We start from the raw sequence: 20,396 nt of genomic DNA, 5'->3' as shown, positions 1-20,396 counted from the left end.
GTGCTTTCTGAAGGACATTGGCCACTTTTTCATACATTTTCTGTCTACTCCATCTATCTGACCTTTTTCAGAGGAATTTGTGGAAATCATCAATCATTCAAGCAAAAAGAAGAAGAAGAAGAAGAAGAAGAAGAAGAAGAAGAAGAAGAAGAAAGTGCTCCTAGCTCAAGAGATGAATCTGTGCTGTCTACTTATAATAGACAACTTAGCAAATAATTACACAAGAACTGGACTGAAAATTAATGCTAACAGTTCACCGACTCCAAATTTGAAATTTTATGATTTGAATGGTTTTTAATATGTATGGCAAAGGTAAGGTGAGACATACAGCAGGTATCTGTAAAATACAGTCAAGAGCAGTGGGCGAAGAGGACTCAATGGCAGAGCTCGGAGAGGTCAACTTAAGTGCATTTATTTACAGTGAAACACCCAGGTGATGTTACAAGTTGTGATGGGGAAACAGGGGCTCCTGGGATGCAAGGATCAGGGGCATCCAAATAATCCAAACTCTCCTCACTCAGCTCAGGCACTCTCTCCAAGCAATCCAGGGAGGGGGAATTCCAGGGAATGTCTGTATACAAAGGAAAGAACAGGGGGCAGGCAAAGAGCACACGCCACACTAAAGAGCTGAGGCTTTACTAACAGCATAGTTGAACAGTCTAGCAAAGAACAAAGCTCAGCCACTCGCCTCCTGATGAGCTCATCTGGAGCAGGTGATTGACTGTTGCAGGTGTGTTCAGCCAGAGGTGGGAACCCGTGATGAGTCCCACCCATGAACACAGACACACAACCACAGAGAGAGGAGAGGGAGACAGAGAGTAAACAAAGCCCGCAGCAGGCAGCTCAGGAGGACTGAGGGACGATGACACGGTGAGACTGTTTGGTTTAGGGCTACATTTCAGCCGGAGCTGTTGGGGATCTTGTCAAAATCCATCTTGAGCAAAAGGCAGCCAACATGGAAAGAAGAGCTTTGAATGTCCTCCAAGGAGTCTGGAGAAATATTTACTTCACCTGCTACCCTCCTGCTGATCTCCCATAATCACCCCAGTGTGTATAAATAGTCCTGTCTGCCTCCTTGTCCTAGTCATACTGTTTCTATATTGTTGAAATCTAGTACACATTGTCATGCCTCTCTCAGTAAGGTTGTAATGATCATTGCAAATCTACCCGCATCCTCCCAAATAGCAAACACTAGCTTAATGTTGTGCATATGGTAAACATAGAAAAACTCAACAAATATCAGCATGTTAGTATTGCTCTTGTGAACGTGTGTGAGTAGTCTGTTCCCCCAAACTAATAAAAATGCTCAGAGTGCCCCTTTAAAATTAAAAAATGCACGCGAAGCTCTCAATTTACCGGTCGATCTACGTCCCTACCCTCACCTATGGCCACGAGCTGTGGGTAGTGACCGAAAGAACGAGATCGCGGATATAAGTGGCAGAAATGAGCTTCCTCCGAAGGGTGGCTGGCCTCTCCCTTAGAGATAGGGTGAGAAGTTCAGCCATCCGGGAGGGGCTCAGAGTAGAGCAGCTGCTTCTCCACATCGAAAGGAGCCAGCTGAGGTGGTTCGGGCATCTGACAAGGATGCCTCCTGGGCGCCTCCTGGGTGAGGTGTTCAGGGCATGTCCCACCGGGAGGAGGCCCCGGGGCAGACCCAGGACACGCTGGAGAGATTATATCTCTCGGCTGGCCTGGGAACGCCTTGGTGTTCCCCTGGATAAGCTGGAGGAGGTGGCTGGGGAGAGGGAGGTCTGGGCCTCTCTGCTTAGGCTGCTGCCCCCGCGACCCGGCCTCGGATAAAGCGGATGAAGATGGATGGACGCTGAGATACCAGGTATCACATTAAAGCTACATTTAAACCACAAAGCTTTAATCTGCCAAGCCCAACATTGTAATTAAAGCATTTTAATGAGGGGTCCAGACACTTGGCATAACTGAATGTGTCCATCTTTTTGTTGACCGACTTTCATGAAGTTCATGTTGGTAGTTTTTGCATTGCGATGAGTACAAACAGAATAACAATTTTAAACGAAGGGAATCCTTTTGTGGTATTATGAGGGATTACATAACATTGCAATTAATATTTCATCTACTTATTTCTGAAAACATATCTGTCTGATATGTTTGTAAACTTTTATCCTTATCTTTCCTTTGTTTTCAGCATTTGCTCTTTTCTGGCTTCTCTCAACCACCCTTCCTGCAGAGTTTTTCAGAGAACCTCAGCTGTTATTTTAAGAAAATACCACCCAAATCTGTCCTTGAGGGAAAGGCATGACCTCACATTCATCCCCTGAGAGGGAAATTACCATGAACTGTCTGTCCTTCCTATTAGACCTTCTTCAGTCTACAAGGATTCCCATGTAATTGGGCCTCCCAGCGGATGTTAATATATCACCAGTGAATCTGCAGCCTGACCTTTGACTCTGAGATATTGCAGACAAGCCAAGCAGCAGGGAGAGAGCAGAAACACACTCTGAGCAGGTGAGGTGGATCAAAGGTTTTAGTCTTCTGCTTTTAGATTCAAAAAATCTACAATACTACCAGAAGTACTAGAGGGATTGTTTTACAAAATACCTTTGGTTTTCAAATTCTGTTTTGCAGCCAGCAATTGTGACGGGCTCACTGTTTTCACGGGATCCTCTGTCCTGCTTGCGTTGATTTTCTAAGCAGACGTCATCGTGATGGAGACACAGCAAACGGCTGGAAGTTTTCCTGCGCTGAGCCAAACCACTGTCACAGCAAGTATAACAGGTACAAGTGTTTGGTCTCAGCTGACCGTAAGGTTCAAAGTTAATAATGTCAGTAAAGAGTGCTCCCTCCAGAATGACGCAAAGCTGCATGAAAGGCTAACAATGCAAAGCGTGGATGTGCTTAGACTGTAAGCAAAGGCATATTTTACTGCTGTTCAGTTGCAGTGTGTGCTAAACGCCTCTGACTGAGTCTGGCTCTGGATCTATTTTCATCCAGGCTCTTCAAACTGTTTCCTCTAATCGCTGCACATTTGAAGCAGATACATAAAGCCTCAGAGACTAATTCAGTTCTCAGAAGTTATCTTCAGCTTTCACATCAGCTGCCCAGGTGAACTCCCTTCTGCTTGCTTATTTTTCCACTGGCATTGCATGTTGTGGCACACAGAGCTCATTTCCAGCTGGGCTATTTTGGGCTCAGCTGCCAAGATTCTGATCTTTATGGGATTTTAAAACTAAGCACCAGGAATAAACCTTTAAGTAAAATGAAAATCTTATGAGCTTTTAAAAACAGACTAGCAGTTCTGCCAAAGAGCCACTATTTACTTTAAGTTAGTGGGTCTAAATTGCACTTTCCATGCATAATATAAACAGCGCTGACAATATCACAGTATGTTTGGCTGTTAGTCCTAGCACAGTGAGTTTGTTGAGATTTGATGGGAACTGAAAGCTTTTGCAGGTAACGCTTTGTTTTGTTCTTCTGTTATGTCCTGTTCCAGCTGTGGGAGAAAAATATGAGCTTACACGGTGGCTGTAAATCATTTGGCACATTTCCAGCTGCAAGAAGCTTTCATGTGAAGCGGATAAATGTCTGTTTATGAGGTGTAAATTTCAACAGTTTAGGCGTTTCCATTTGCAAAGCAGCTGTGTGGTCAGCAAAATGACGGACCGTCAGAGGAACTTTAATCTCCGACAGTAGATATTACATAATCTTTTTTAGAGACGTCTTTGACACATTAACTGCCATCAAGAGCAATCATGATTTTATGAGAATATGATCACTTTAGACTGTAGCTCTCAAATAAAACCCACAGCCACTTTATAAGGTACACCTCTTTAACTGTTCATTAACACATATCTATTCAGCCAATCACACGGCAGCAGCTCGGTGCATTTTGGCAAGTAGACATGATCAAAATGAACTGCTGAGACTCAAACCGAGCATTAGAATCAAGCAGAAAGGTGACCTATGCGACTTTGAATGTTGGCGCCAGATAGTCTGAATAATTCAGAATCTACTGGGATTTTTCCCATATGGCTTTCTCTGGAAAGGAGAAAATATCCATAGAGCGGCAGTTCTGAGCAAAAGGGTCTTGCTGATGACAGAGGTCAGAGGAGACTGGTCAGATGCAAAGGGAGCCAAAAGCAGACTCCAAAGGCAGGCGGGAATAAAACACAAAGCACTTGAATGATGGCTAGTTTGCGATCCAAAATTAAAATCTGCGAAAGAAAAACAAATGTAATCCAATTTACTGCCAATAAATGGGAGAAGACAACAGAGACTCAAAGACAAAAAGCAAAAGGAAGGCAGCGCAATAAATACACAAAGGGTTCATTTGAGGAAATAGAAACGGGGGAAATGAGACAGCTGAAACCGACATGAATAATGACACAAAGGACGTGAAACTAAACGCAAGGACACAGGAGACAAATGCATACACACAATAACTTTACACTAAAGGAAACACAAGAAACTCTTTTTTTTTAACTAAGAGCATGAAAATAACTAACAAATCTTCTAAATAATCACAACATTGGGAAAAAACTCAAATAAAGAAAGCTTGTTACATAGTTGCATACAGTAGCTTGTTACAACCAAGCTACTGTACGCAGAAGAGCTCTGAACTTACAGTAGCAGACCACACCTTGGAGCCAAGAGCAGGAAACTGAACCACAGTTCACACAGGTTCACCAAAAACAGACAACACAAGACTGGAAAAGCATTGCCTGGTTTGATGAGTGTCAGTTTCTGTTGTTCACATGATAGGGTCAACATTTTGCATAAACAACATGAAAACATGGGGCAAACCTGCCTTATATCAACAGTTCAGGCTGCTGAACAGCTCGTTGATGTGATGGTGTGGGGGGGTATTTTCTTGGCACACTTTGGGCCCCTTATTACCAACTGAGCATCGTTAAACAGCCACAGCTTACCTGAGTATTGCTGCTGACCATGTCCATCCCTTTGTAACTACAGGGTACAATGATGGATTTATGATCTTAGACTGGTTTCTTGAACACGACAATGAGTTCTTGGTACTCAAATGGGCTCCACAGTCAGCACAACATTGCTACAACTGACCTAAAGCAGCTCTGCATCTTTTGTAGTTAATATTTTCTAGACAAAGTGCTTTACAGTTTCAAATAAAACACAAGGCACAGAAAATCACAAGTTTTAAAGCCATGTGAGTTGCAGCTAATCTGGAACAAAAGCAATTTCTGAATAAATTTGCAATTAAGATTTTCGAGAAATGCAGTCTCAGTGATTCTGACTTTAATCAGAAGAAAACTATGTCTTAAATTAAAGTATCTGCCAAGTTGCGAAATATTCCAAGACTTTCACTCATTCGAAGCATGATTCAAAGCTCTTGGGAAAAGATTCCGGTCTACGTTATCAAACACTGCTTAAGTCAGAAGCGGCTAAGAGCAGAAGAGCAAGTGTGATTAAAAAGATGTCGGACCCTGAAGTGAATATTGGATTTCATGGGCTGTAAAGTCCAAAGCATTCACAGATGTCTGTTATCTGAGCCAACAGAAGCAACATATTTCTAAGTTCTGATCTTATCCAGTTCTCTTTTTTTTAACGATGCTATGACTGCTCAGCACTGGTATTTTCCTACGGTGTAAATCAAAGTACGACAGCCTGTGTTAGCTGGGAAATTGTTACCAAGCACCCCGATGAAGGCCACAAGTTGAAACGGGCTGGTCAAGCAGCAAAGTTTATACCACGAGTGTTGCAGGAGCTTCGACTTCTTTAGAGGACCAAAACTACCAAATTCTCACAAGAAAACTATAAATCAGAACTGATGAGTTCATGAAGTGTGACACAGATTGGTAGTTCAACTTTTATTTGCCAGTGTAGCTATAACATCTAAATGTCATCCACTGTAGCCGTTTATAGCTGGAATGTGTGTCTTCAAATGAACACATAGAAATAAAAAATTAATATAGAAGACTTGCACACAAGCTGGTGAAGTGAAAGCTCCTTATTGATTTGATATGTAAAGAAACCCAACGCACCTTTCCTAGAGGCCTGAGCATGTCAGTGCAGGGGTTGATCTGACCGTGTCAGCAGAAATAGTCCATTGACAACAACAGAGAGGTGAGGCATTTCTATACCAACGGCAGTGAAAGCTACCTGGACAATTCTGCTAACACGCTTCCTGTTTAGTTGTGATGCACTTTGTGATCTTTGTCTCAAAAGGTCATATAGAAATAAAATTTTACTTATTTATATTGCTTAATTTATGTCACCCATAGGGCATGAGTGGAGACTGAGTGGAGAGTCAGTCATGTGCTATGGGCTTCACGGTCACCAAATGTCAGCCCAGCTAGACACTGGGCAGGTTTCTGGGCTGATCTTTTGAGAAAAATATCCTGCAGTCCAGCATCAAATCAAGCCATCAGATAGCTGCGGCTCCCTAAGCCTGGTTCTGCCAGAGGTTAAAAGGGAGTTTTTCCTTCCCACTGTCGCCAAGGGCTTGTTAGAAGGGTCATCAACTGCTTTGGGTTTTCTCTGTATTATTGTCGATTGTTTACTTTAACATATAAAACACATTGAGGCAACTGTTGTTGTGATTTGGAACTATAGAAATAAAACTGAAATGAGCTGAATTGTGTTGATTTCCCTTTAATTTGTTGCCAGTCTGTAGCTTTGTGTCGGTCTGTTTGTGTTCACCTTCGAACTAAACAGTGACTAAAATCCCGTAAAACTGTTACGTGACGCAAATGAAGCCGTTTAGGAGTCGACCTTTGCTACAGTCACACTTTTGCATTATTGCTAAATTACCTGTTTCATGTCGGGAAATGGATTGAAACACTGACTCGGCATCAGTTAGATGCTTGCTCTGCAGTTTGCTTACACACAAGGAACGCCCTGTGTACACATACGCATAGTTTTAGATACATACACACAAATATTTACTCATATAAACCACAAATACTGCAATCTTTGTAAACACATGATTTGAAGGCGTGCGGACATCAAATACACAAATACACATAGGTTTTAGTGAAATTGTGACACACAAACATTATCCTAAATCCGTTAATTAACCAAAATATACACATGTAAGAATTTCTGTGCTCTCACACAAATTCATCCTCATAATAATTTGACCCTTTATGTCCTCTCTTCGTGGTTCCCAGGGGCTACCATGGTATCCATGGATACTATGTCTCGCTTCCACGGGGAAGGAGTTCGCTACAAAGCCAAGCTGATTGGCATGGACCCAGTACCCGACGCCCTCGGAGAAAAGATGTGCAGAGACTCCATGATGAAACTAAAGGTAGTCCACCGCCAAAGTAAACTGACTTCTGTCTGCTCTTGATTAAACTGGTTGATTTCCTATAAGATCAATCTTCATTTTTTCACTTTATCAGAGAAAAAAATCAAAGATAAACACCAGACGTTTAATATTTCATGACTGCTGAGATTAATGTTATCATTTGGAGGTACTTGTATTTCACAGACCAATATTTTTTTAAGCATCACAGCAAAAGTATTTAAAAGCTACGTCAAGATCTGGGAGGATATATTTTTTCTGTCCTTCTGTCCATTTCGGTCAGCGCTCAGATGTCTCAATATCTAATGGAGGATTTGCATGAAAGTTATCACAGACATTTTTGGTTCCAAGATAAAAATGAAAAATAAGAAAGTCCTTGTTGTCTTGTGGTGACCCTTCCATCTAAAAAGAAAGGAATAAATCTTTAAAGTAAGTTAGGTGACAAGCAACAGAAAAGAAAATCATGTGCTATACTGTACTTAAAGATCCCAATCTTAAGTATTCAGATTCAGTGGTGTTGACAGTTAGAACTTACTTTCTGTCTTCTGTTTTAGTTTTTTAACCATAGACTGTATATAAAAGAAGGCCAAAGCCACTACACCGTTTGGTTTACTGACTCCGTTTTTGACTTGAGCTCTGCAGGTCATTATAAAGATCTGCCTTGCTTTTAAAGTGAAAACAAAACATCACATGTGTTAAGGTTAATTTACACCTCAGAGCCCTACTCTAAAAAACTGTCACAGCGAAAGAAAAGACACTAAACTGGCAGTTCAATTACAACTCAAACATTACATTACATTACATATAACATTACAGCTAACAAAGGCAGCTAGCCAACAAAGAAGAGCCACTCAGAGCTTCAGAGACAGAGAGTGAAAGTGGACAGTGTATCCATTTTTTTGTTTATTAATATAAAACCCATCTGTGAAGCCGGGGGCAGTACAGAAAGGACTCCCTTAGACTGCTTTTTAGTTTCAGTTTCCTTGTTTTCCACTGAGATATCAGTGTTATTAGTTAGCTAAATGTAAGTCTTTTAGCAGCAACACATCTGTACTAGCATGTGACGGTGCTGCACAGGCTCTAAAAACTAACTTTAACCACTTAAATCCAGCTCCATGCAGAGTGTTAAATCTATGGTTATTTTTAGAGGAAGCCTCTGTGATGTAAGTTAACACGTATTGTTTCATGCACATTTTTTATGCACTGTCTATGATATGAGTCATACGTAGGAAAAGCTCCTGATTGCTGTTTGTTTCAGTGGAAGAGCATGCATCAGTGAGTTCAGATCTTAAAGTTTTTCTTTGTGTTTGAGTTTATTTGCTAACTACAAGGTTTTAAATACTCACAGACTGCAGACTGAAAACTGTCAGAAACAGACTCGATGTGTAGTTTTTGGACCTTTGTAGACCTTTCTGATGGCATTTGAATTTGACAAAGCATTATTATTAAATATTTTTTAAAAAGAAACTCTTCCTTAACACAGTTTTAACTCTATGTTTGATGAATGAGCAGTGTCTTTGTTTTTTCAGAAAGAAAATGAGTTGTGGGAACATTCCTGCTGTGGAAAAATGGCTTGTAATGCCTCTGACATCCTGTTGACTCCTGACGTGTTCTTCTAATCTCAAAGGACTTTGCATGATGCAGTGAGAGTTTGTTTGGAGAAGCGCGCCACAGCTTTTGTAAAAAGTCAAAAAAGGGGGGAAACAATAATAAACGATAAAAAGACACGGTCCACGGGGAACGGACAGAGCGAGGTCACAATCACTCAAAATTGTAATCACACTTGTGCGATCTGTCAAGACCGTCAGTGTCAGCATGCATCTAATGTAGTGTGAATAACTTTAAACTGCAATCAGCGATCACACACACACTGCTTTGAATATAAATGTTTATACCATACACAATACATTACAACACAGTTAGAAGAAACACACTACAGCACTGGTGTGAGTCACCGATCGCAGTCACAGGAAGGACATCATAGTAACGAGTATAAAAATACAGACGGCAGGAGCCAAACCACAAATCACTCAGCAAATAGAATCAAAGAGTGAACTTTGTGCAGGTGACTGTGGAGTAGCTCAGGATGTGTTTGACACAGATCTGACTGCTGTGAAGGCCAATTCAGGGTCTCTGGGTGATTGTTTGATAGCAACTGCAGAATCGCAGCTTTGCATATGAATAATGTAAGCTGTGTACAGTACTGTGCAAAGGTCTCGAGCCATGCCTGATGTTTGTCAAGACCAGTTTTAAAAAACCGCGAGAACATCTGGCTGCTTGGAAGTGTGACTCAAGACTTTTGCACGGTATACTTGTTGCATGTTTTGAGACCTATATATTTTATACAATTTAAATATAATAATTTATCAATAAAATGTGTATAATGCTGAGAAGAGGACACCTTTATGAAATATAATATAAAAAGCAACCTGCGAAAACCACCCAAACCACACACTCAGCAATAGCAAAGACAGCTTCCAGTAGGAAAAAGTGCTTAGAAAACCTACCCAGATCGATTGGGACTGAAAGAGATCCACTGCCAATGTTTTTGTGGCTATAAATCATGGATTAAAACAATTTCACAAAGTAAACCATCAAAGAAAGCACTTGCTTTTTTGTTAGCAGCAATGATCTGTACATCCTGGTTTGTAAGAGGTCCTTTCAGCAGACCACTTCTGGCTGCAGATACAATGTTCCCTCCGGCTGTCCCGGCATGCTTACTGGTGGTGTTACATCAATCGTAGACACAATGACTGTGAAATATGTCAGAACTGCTCTGTCGGTTAATTCGTTTAGCTTTACTCCTTAATGTGAGATTCATCTCGCTTTTTATGTGTGCTCTGACTTATCTCATTGGAATATATGTCTGTCATTTCATGTTTACTTCTTATTCAGCTCACCTGTGCTGTGCTGTTGTGTGAATGTGTGTGTGCTAAAGGGCTTTGAGGTAGCAGGAAGGAAACAGGGAATCCACAAGAGGAGAATTTGGTTGAAAATTTCCTCCAGTGGCTTGAAAATTCTGGATGAAAGGACCGGGGTGAGTCAAGCAAGGGATTTCCCAACATGTGTTGTGTTGTCCTCAAATTGTAGCGCCCCCTTTAGGTTGATAGTTAGTCTTAAAATGACTGTGATTCTTCAGTGGACAGTTCATGCTTGGATTGCATAATAAAAGTATTTTATTACACTGCAGTTTATTTTCCAAAACTGGAAAATCTTAAGAGGTGGAGATGATATTTACACAAGTGCTGAGGATCAGTATCATAAAGCTGTTCTTATTTTGGTGGTTAGAGTTTCTTGTATAATAAATAAAAGATAAATCCTCATTTCAGGCTGTTCTTCACGACCATGAGAGGAGCAGGATCAGCTCTTTGACCAAAGATGAGTCTGACCCCAGAGCTCTGGCTTACATCTACCAGCATCAAGACAACTACATCCTCTTCTACATCAAGATGGCTAACCTGGTAACGAAACACAGTACTAAAGCAGAAACAGGTGGTGTTATTAAATACTGCTAATATTAATGCTAATACTGCTAATACTGCCACATAACATATAAACATTTAATAGATTATTATATAAAAATGATTTAATAAGTCATTTATTAGCAAAAATGTTTACTATAACTCCTCCAGTGGGCACATATAGCAAGTATAGTTGTTTAAGCACATAAAAAAATACTGAGCCACCACAATGCAATTTAATGCTGACATGATTTATCAGCATTATTTAACTTCATTTAACCATCAAACCATCCATTCTCTTCAGCTTATCAGGGTCACAGGGGGGCTGGACCCTATCGCAGCTGTGAGAGGTGGGGTACAGAATGGACCAGTAACCTTCTGATATATTAAAAAAATTAGATGAAATTCAAATGAATTCAATTTTATTTATACAGCGCCAAATCACAACAACAGTCGCCTCAAGGTGCTTTATATTGTAAGGTAGACCCTACAATAATACATACAGAGAAAAACCCAAGAATCATATGACTCCTATGAGCAAGCGCTTTGGCGACAGTGGGAAGGAAAAATTGCCTTTAAACAGGAAGAAACCTCCAGCAGAGCCAGGCTCAATGAAAATATACATTTTCATGCAGGAGGCATTTTTTTGCAATTTACTGCTCACAGTAACAGTGCATGTTTGACAGATTCAGTCTGGACGGAGGAGAGAAACCTCAATTTCTGTGCAGTGTATTTATCTGTGTAGCATTAAAGTTCATTCTAAATAAATACAGTTAGCTTGCTCGAGCAGCATTCTAAACAGCTGGTCCGAAACTGTTTTTATCATTTACGGAATATTTCAAAATTCAGACTAATGGTGTCAAAGCCTGAACTTGAGATGATTATTCATGCTTTTATTTCCTCCTGTTTAGACTACTATAGTTGTGTCTTTTTACTTGTTTTGTTTTTTTCTTTTTTCTTTTTTAGCTTCTCTTTTCTTTTCTCTTTTTTTTTTTCGCAATGGGGCATCACACGCTGAGAGGCGTTTTTTCCATGACATGCAAACAAATAGGGTCTGTTTTGGTAAGCCCTCTGAGACTACTGTTCTGCTGTCTGCAGTCAGTCAAAGTCTTTATTGTGTGCAGCAATTTAACCACTAGTTGTGTTTATGTTAATGTTGGGTATTGTATGAAAACATGTCAGTTGATGATGAAATGCTTTAATTTAAGGGAGTTCATTTTGGGGGGATTCAAATTTAAAAGACAAAATGTTAAGAAGCACTAAAGAAATTGTCATGCATATCTACTTGTGATTTCTTCAGTACAGAGAAACCTTTGTGTTCACATGTTGTGGTGCTCAAGGGCAGGGAAAAGAGATAATTTACTGATACATATACATATGTAATACTGTGAAAAACTCTTGAGCCACCCTTGATTTCTTCATATTTTGTTGAAGAAATCAAGGGTGGTTTGGGGCAATAGCTCCTCAGGCTGTAGAAAAGTCTTTTAAAGATTTTCTTTGGACATTGGCTGCTTTTCCACTTATTTGCAGTCCAGCCTGTGTGCCTGAACAATGTCAGATGATTTATTCTGTTTGTTTGTTTGATCATAAGTTATAGAACTTATGTCTACACACAGCAAACAATATAGAAAGTACCGATTTTAATTTTTTTTTTTTTTTTTTTTTTTGCCTGTCCCGTTTGGCTCTTTTGCATCAGAATTGTTGTCTAAAGGCAAAGAAAGATGCCCAACGGATTTACTTTACCAAATTGACCATCCCAGCCTTGCCGTAATGGTCCATTTGATTCACCTTTTATTGTTTCTTTTATTTTCACTTACTGAATACGGGACAGACTTGACTGGGGGAAAGAAGGGGAGAAAGAAAGAGGGAAAGAGAAACAGCTGAGAAGAGGGACGGGGGAGAAGGGCAAAAGACAAAAACCAACAGAATGGGCAGAGAAGAAAAAAATGCATATATCAATCACCTGGATCACCTGCTGAGAAAGAAAAAAGAAAACAAGCAGAAGAGAACAAGAGCAACAGAACAAACAACATCACAATGATATATGGGAATATGACAGCAAATACCAAATATTAAACATCATTGTGCAGCACATAAGATCAACAGAACACAGTGTGCTTTGAGGTAGGAGCCAAAAAAGGTGTAGTTTGTGGGTGTGATCACCCGTGTGTACACCTGTGAGCATGGACGCGCTTGTTTTTTGTTTTTTAAAAGGTTCCTTCTTGTAATAATCTGCTAGAGGGTGTGGGGGGGCCACAGCCCCGTCCTCCAGGGCATGAAGCAGGTATGGAGGAGATCAAAACTCCAGACATCCAGAGGCCCCCAGAACACAAGAGACCAAGGAAGACCAACAGAGGGGCAGCCGCGCCACTGTCCCAGAAAGAGCTGAGGAGAGTCCCAGATGAGGGCTCACCCAGCAGCTGCGGAGCAGAAGCCAGGGGGAGTTGCAGTGCCTCCTCTGCACCCTGGTGACATACCCCTACTCCAAGGTCCTGCATGTGTGGGTGGTTGTGGTGGAGCGGGAAGAGGGAGGCAGCTGGAGATGGGGAGGGAAGGAAGGGAGGGGCAAGTGACCCCTCCCTGGGGCCAGCTCCCACGCTGACCCCAGTAGGCACCCCCATACTCCGCGACCCACCAGGGAAAGGGGGCCCAGGCCCATCCAGACCGGGCCCAGTGCAGCAGCGCCTCCCGGCCCCACAGAGCCTGGGACAGTCCACCCAACCCCACCACAGAGAAAACTGCACCCACCCCACCATCCACTCATCTTCCAGACTACATAAGACAATAAACACCCAGGCTGAGATCTTCCTCCACCTCTCCTGTATCTCCCCCTCCTGCAGAGGGAGCTCCTGAGGAGAGGAAAGCTCCTGCAAGATGTGACAATCTCCCCCACCAGTTGAAGAGCCCCCCAGGTGGCTCGATGCACCGGCGGCACCCTGCTCCAGGGCTGGGCCCCCATGCACCCACCCGCCCACAACCCCGGCAACACACCAACCAGGACCCAAGCCCCCGAGGCCCGGTCCGGGTCCCAGCCCAGAGACGGAGCGCCCCCAGAACCTCACGCCCATCCCGGACCCACCCAGGGGCAGCCAGGCTACCAGGTCAGTAACCCACGTCCGTCAGCACAGACCCTCCCCTAGCCCCGCTGCACGCAGCCGCGAGGAAACAGTCACCTGAGAGCCAACAGAGCCCCTAACCGGACATGACCGCTACCCCGGGTTGAGCCCCCCAAGGAAGATGCCTCCAGGGAACCCCCCCGACGCCCTAAGCCTGTCCCTACCCCCACACCAATCACAACAGTGAAGGAGGGACCAAACTATGACCCCCCCACCCCCACTAGGTGATGGAGCTGATCAAAGGAGCCCAGAGCAATTGATCTGATGTGGTGGCAGAGGCTGTATCAAGACTAATGTAATCTAATAGATAATTTCTATATTGGTTAGAATTAAGATTATTTTTATTTTTCCAGTTCATGAGGACTGTTTTCTTGGCTATGCATAGGGCAGTGAAAACCATATGGGCGATATTCTTTTCTGAAGTGACATTATCTAAGCTGCCCAACAAACACACTAAGGGGGAAGTTGGAATGTTACATTTCAGACACTTCGATAAGTCGTCACATATCTCGCGCCAAAACTTCTGAACTGGTGGACAGAACCAAAGAGCGTGGATGTAATTGTCTGGTGTATTGCCTTGACAGTGTGAGCAGTTGTTGGTAGACGTAAAGCCCATCTTGAACATCCGATGACCTGTATAGTGCACTCTCTGTAATATTTTGTATTGAATTAATTGAAGACTGGGATTTCTAATTAGATGAAAGGTTTTTAAGCAAATCTGAGACCAGAAGTTTAGGTCTAAGTTAACTGATAAATCCGCTTCCCATTTTGCAATAGGAAGTGATATTGATTCATCTGTTTTAGAAAGCATTCTGTATATTTTGGATAGTAATTTGGGGGGTTTAAGAGTAAGAAATTGAACCACACTTGGTGGTGTTTGTAGTTCAACTTGACCCGGTTTAAATTTCTTTTTTACTATGGATTTAATTTGTTGATATTCTAAAAATCTTTTCTTGTTGATCCCATATTGTGTAACTAGTCCGTCAAATGAAATAAATTCTGTTCCTTCTAGTATATGTTCTAAATATTTGATTCCTTTACCACTCCAATCTGAAAAGTTTATCATATTATTGTTTTGTAATATGTCAGGGTTGTTCCAGATAGGTGTACGTTTGCATGGGATTAATGAAGACGCCGTCAATTTTAGAAACTCCCACCATGCTGTCAGAGAAGAGCTGATGTTGATGCTTTTAAAGCATTCATGTCGTTGGATGTTTGAGCTGATAAATGGTAGGTCTGAGATCTCTAGATTATTGCAAAGTGCTTGTTCTACATCTAGCCAAAGTTCATCTAAGAGGGTATGTTTTAGCCATCCTGAGATAAACTGAAGCCTGTTGGCTAAGAAGTAGTGCTGAAAGTTAGGCAGTTCTAGTCCTCCTTTATCCTTGGTCTTTTGTAGTGTTTTTAAGCTTATACGTGGGGGTTTATTTTTCCAAAGGAATTTGGACATACATGAATCTAGCGATCTGAACCAATCTTGTGGCGGTTTAGTTGGGATCATTGAGAATAAATAATTTATTTTTGGTAAGACCATCATTTTTATAGCGGCAACCCTTCCCATGAGTGATATGGGTAGACATTTCCATCTAGCCAGATCATCTTCTACCTTCTTTAAAAGTGGGATATGGTTTAATTTAGTTAGATCTGCAAGCTTGGGAGAAACATTAATACCTAAATATTTTATATTTCCCGATTGCAGTGGTGTAGAAGAGGAATTATGGAAGGAGCAATTAATCGGTAGGACTGTAGATTTTGACCAGTTAATTGAGTAATCTGATATTCTTGCAAAAGAGTTTATCAATTCAATCAATTCTTTTTACTTGTTTTAACAAATCAGCCTTAAATCGTCTTCAGACTGTGCAGAATGCTGCAGCCCGTCTCTTAACAGGCACCAAGAGAAGATCTCATATTACTCCAGTTTTAGCCTCCCTTCACTGGTTGCCTGTAAGTTTTAGGTTTCATTTTAAAATTTTAGTTCTAACCTTTAGGGCCCTACATGGTCAAGCTCCCCAATATTTATCTGACCTGCTGAAACCACATTCATCTTCTCGAGCTTTAAGCTCATTAGATGAGAGACTGCTGGTGGTACCGCGCACTCGTTTTAACCCTCTTGAGGCAGGCGTTGCCGATTTGCAACAGTTAAAAACTAACAACCTGATTACCCCACAAACATATTTTATGAGGTTTTTTTTACTCAGAAGTACCACTGCAGGACTTGGTTGTGCATTAGCAACAAAAAGTTTAATTTGAGCCTGAGAGGGTTAAAACTCGTGGTGATCATGCCTTTCAGACTTTGGCACCACGGTTGTGGAATTCTCTTCCACTGTCTCTACGCTGCACGTACTCCATTGATTCTTTTAAAAAAAACAGCTTAAGACATTTTTATTTAGAAAAGCATTTGAATAATTTCCTCCTTTGTTTTTTTATTGTTTTATTGTATTACATTGCTGTTTTATTTACTGTTACATTGTTTTATATTTCCATTTCTTGTGTTGTAAAGCACTTTGTGATTTTTATCTGTGAAAAGCGCTATATAAATACATTTTACTTACTTACTTACATTCTCCTCAAAACAGGCATGCAAAGCAAACTTTAAAAAGCCAGCTCATCGTGAACGAGAATGATTGTCACTATAGTTTGTTTTGCATGTGGCTGCATTGGCCTGTTAAGAGTTTGCACAGCAGTAAGATGTTTTATCTGTGTCTCTCAGGCACATCCAGTGTTCCTCGACATCCAGGAAGTTTGTCAGCATGTGGACCGAGAGATCTCGCAGCAGCCTGCAGAGACACCAACACAAGTCAGAAAGAAGTTTTTTTTTTGTCCCTGTGCTTTTGGTTGGTTTATTTGTTAGCTTTCACTCACCACTGTTGGTTTTTTTTTCTGTTTCAGGGCGCTTCTTTACTGGTTCTACACAAGAGCTCAGCAGCAGAGGTTCATTATTTTTAATCATCTTCACTTTTTCTAAATGAAGGTGATCCCAAATTTAAACAAAATATTTCTGTGTTTTTATACATGGACTTGCTTACTTTACAGGAACCAGCTCTTGAAGATCTGTTCAGCCCACGGCCAGATGTTTCATCACAGCAGACAAAGCAGGTATAAAACAACAATACAAGTTTTTATGTGAGATAACAGCCATATTTCACATGAAATAGCTGACAAAAGCAAGTGTCCAAAGTTGGGTTGAAATGGTAGGAGGCTAAGTGGCTAAGGAGCAGTGTCTCCCAGTTTCTGATTTTTCCCAGGGGATCCTGAAGTTGTCCCAGATTAGATATGCGATCTCTCCAGTTGATTGTGGTTTTACCCTGGGGTCTCCAAACCTCCAAAGGGAGGCTTGTCCGAACTCCTCGTCCCCTCTCTCAGGCTGAGCGCAGCCTGCCTGAGGAGGAAAGTCATTTTAGACACTTGGGTTCATGACCTTACTCTTTTAGTTATTCGTGACTATTTTTAGTTTAGTTTATATTATTTTCACAGTTAGTTTCTTTAATAAATTGTGATTTTATAGTGCTATATGTATACATCTTTCTTGTATACTTGTATATGATATTATTTGTATATTATACTTTTACAGGTGCTCAGTGTGTTTAAGTTTAACTTTTTAACTAAAGTCTAGCTTTGATCCTAATTAATAATTTTTTTCACCCCCAGTGTCACTTATTAGTTTAGTAGTAGCTCATTATAATAGCTTTGGTGCAGCATTATGGAATCTCGCAAAATAAGACGATTGTAATACAACTACACTTCTGTCTCCTCACTTTTAGGTAACATGTAGGTGAGAATTTATATTTTATTCTCTCCTTGTTTCTGCCAGCAGCCCTCATCCACCAATGAGCTGATGGAAGTGTTTTCGACCCCACTGGGGGAGCCTCTGGCACAAACTCAGATCCCAGGTATCAGTAAACATAAGGACGCGTTCCTCTTAAAAACAGCAGATTTGTAATAACAGTACACCTCATAGTGTAGCGCTATTTGAAAAACAAAAACTATTTTTCTCCTCCGTCAGAGCCTCCACAGCAACAGCAAGTGCTCTCCAGCTCGCAGATTCTCTCTATGTTCCCCACACATCCTGTAGGTGGCTCTCCATACTCATCTCCCACATACCCTCCAGCCAGCATGCCTTGGGGCCAGCAGGTGCTTCCAGGAAACCAGTGGGCGGCCCCGTGGCCCACTGCGCCTGGCAACATTTCACCATGGGCACCACCAGGTGTCACAGTAGCCCCTACATTAAGCCAGGCTCCCAGCATGGCCAACCCTGTGCCCGGTTTCATGATGGGAGGAAACGCAGCCCCTACGCCCTCTGGTGTTAACAGCTACTCCACCCCTTTAAACTCCTTAAACTCCACCCCTATAGGAACAACAGCAGCGCCACTGTCAGTGTCCTCACCCTTGGAGAACCCCTCCCTCCTTTGAAATGAGTGTAGAAATATGAATTTATTGAGTTCATGTTTTGTTTTTAGAATTTTTAGTAAAAGAAAACACCACTACACACCTACAATGAAGCTCTAAATTATAGCACCAATATTCTTATATCATTCATTTTCTTATATATTTAACTACTTCAAGGGCTGCCATGAGATGAGAGGTGGAGAGGTTTCAAGTCCTTCACAGGGGCTAACAGAGATAGACAGACAACAGTTCGTGCTCATATCCACACCTACGGCTGATTTAGAGTCACCTGTAAACCTAAACCGACTCTAGAAGCCAGAGAGCCCATAGAGAACCACACAGGCACGACCATGAGCACGCAAACGCTACTCAGAAAGCCCCCAGACTGAGCCTGAATCCTCTTGCTGTGAGCCAACAGTGTTGACTCATTCGCCAATATTGTAAACTGAAGTACAGTTATGGTACAAAGTTTACATCCACTCAGCATGGGCATGAATATTGTGGTAATTTGGAGGTTTTAATCATTTATTTGAACAAGAATTGCGTGCACAAGTTTGAATTTATTTTGGGGCTGGGTTTCAAAAATATACATACACAACCATTAATATTTGGTGAAACGTTCCTTAGCAGGTTGCACTTCAATCAGACCCTTTTGGTAGCCATCATCAAGCATTTGGCATAATTCTGACTGGACATTTAACCATTCTTCTTGGCAGAATTTATAGACTTCAGAGTTCAGTTAATTTTGTTCGTTTCCTGGCATGGATCCACCTGTTGAGTGTAGTCCACATATTTTCAATAGGGTTGAGGTCAGGGCTTTGGGAAGGTCATTTAGTTAGCCTGCTTTATCCATTAGGATCATTGTCCTGTTGGAACATCCAGTTGTGTCCAAGTTTCAAGCATCTAACTGTTGATTAGAGATTAATTTGATGAGCTCAGAGGTAGTGCTTCTCCTTCATTATTCAATCCACTTTGTGTAATGTACCAGTACCATTTGCAGCACAACAGCCCCAGAGCATGATGCTACCACCACCATGCTTGACAGCTGGTACAGTGTTATTAGGCAAAAAAGCTCAATCTTTGTCTCATTTGACCATAAAACTTTTCTCCAGAAACTGTTTGACTTGTCCATGTGGGCAACTGCAAATTTCAGTTGAGGTTGAAGTTGCCAGTTTTGCAGCAGGAGCTTCTTTCTTGATCAATACCCTCTCAGACAGCAATACTCACTTTACTGTGGACAGTGATGCTGCTGTTCCAGACGTTTGCAGTTCATGGCAGGCTTGAGCCTTTTCCTTTCATCTGAGGGTGACAGTTTGGGTCTTCTTTAGACCTTCACAAAGGGATGATCCTGGGATCATCCCTTTGTGAAGGTCTAAAGAAGTTAGAAATGCCCCATTAAACGTCTGGAATAGCCTTCAGAAAGCCCCGACTTTAAACGTCTTGAAAAGTTATGGACTACTCTTAAAATCCAGATCTTTGAACTCTTGTAGCTCAACATGGCAACAGCAAATAAAGAAATAAATATTACAATACTATTACTAACATTAATAAAAGCTTAAACAGACTAACAGACAAACTGTACAATTTTTATTTCTAATGAATATGTAATAAAATGTTTGTGCTGAACAGTGAAATCTGTCAATAAATGCTCAGAACTTCCAACTTTATTTTTTCATACAAATCCTGTAGTCTGTAAATTTATGAGGACTTGATGTTGATCACTTACCATGTTCAGTTTTTTAAACAGGACTTTTTGAAATGGACTGTTTAACCATTTGATTTGTGAAATTTGCTGATATCAAATGAATTCCGACTTTCTGTCTTGTTGAAAGGGATTTTGGGGAAGTTTTTTCTCCTTCTAAATCAGAGTTTGAGGAAGTCTAATTTACACAATATAAAATCTTTTTAAGAAACTTGTGGCTTCCTCAGATTTTGGCTATGAAAAGACGGCTGACTACATGACGTGTACAAGATGAATAAATGACATAACGTACGAGGAAACCCCGCTCTTACTTCACTAAAATTCTCGTCCTTTCATGTATTTTTCAACATCTCCTCGTCTTATCTAAATAAGGTTATTTTATTCTTTCCTGCCCTAATTAATTTGCTTTTCTTCACTTCATGCGCTCGCACATAATCAAACACAAAGAGTAGATCAACAAAAGCACACAGTGAGATTAA

At 41.2% G+C, this 20,396-nt stretch overlaps 1 protein-coding gene across 2 annotated transcripts; it reads left to right on the top strand.

Moving 5' to 3' along the window:
• The first annotated feature begins 1,504 nt into the window (after positions 1 to 1,504).
• On the top strand, positions 1,505 to 20,238 carry LOC113007168 (uncharacterized). 2 transcript variants are annotated; one of them, XM_080289615.1, is made up of 10 exons: positions 1,505 to 2,481; positions 2,602 to 2,751; positions 7,116 to 7,255; positions 10,191 to 10,289; positions 10,582 to 10,713; positions 16,540 to 16,626; positions 16,719 to 16,760; positions 16,863 to 16,925; positions 17,644 to 17,719; positions 17,833 to 20,238. In XM_080289615.1, the coding sequence occupies exons 2-10, from the start codon at positions 2,682 to 2,684 to the stop codon at positions 18,237 to 18,239; spliced, it is 1,116 nt and encodes a 371-aa protein (XP_080145741.1). In that variant the 5' UTR covers positions 1,505 to 2,481; positions 2,602 to 2,681; the 3' UTR covers positions 18,240 to 20,238. The 2 variants fall into 2 exon arrangements, with proteins under 2 accessions (XP_080145741.1, XP_080145740.1); XM_080289614.1 differs by having other exon boundaries at positions 17,641 to 17,719.
• The last annotated feature ends 158 nt before the right edge of the window (positions 20,239 to 20,396 follow it).

The sequence above is a fragment of the Astatotilapia calliptera genome, chromosome 15, assembly GCF_964374335.1.
Source record: "Astatotilapia calliptera chromosome 15, fAstCal68.1, whole genome shotgun sequence".
Lineage (NCBI taxonomy): Eukaryota > Metazoa > Chordata > Actinopteri > Cichliformes > Cichlidae > Astatotilapia > Astatotilapia calliptera.
The sequence above is the reverse complement of the archived record's forward strand: the minus strand, read 5'-3'. Positions and strand labels throughout refer to the sequence as shown.

Bases quoted from the DNA above. Each gene is read 5' to 3' on its own strand.
- LOC113007168 (XM_080289614.1), top strand. From the start codon at position 2,682: ATGGAGACACAGCAAACGGCTGGAAGTTTTCCTGCGCTGAGCCAAACC. The intron at 16,627-16,718 runs GTCAGAAAGAAG...TTTCTGTTTCAG, and splicing joins CTGCAGAGACACCAACACAA to GGCGCTTCTTTACTGGTTCT. The intron at 17,720-17,832 runs GTATCAGTAAAC...CTCCTCCGTCAG, and splicing joins GGCACAAACTCAGATCCCAG to AGCCTCCACAGCAACAGCAA.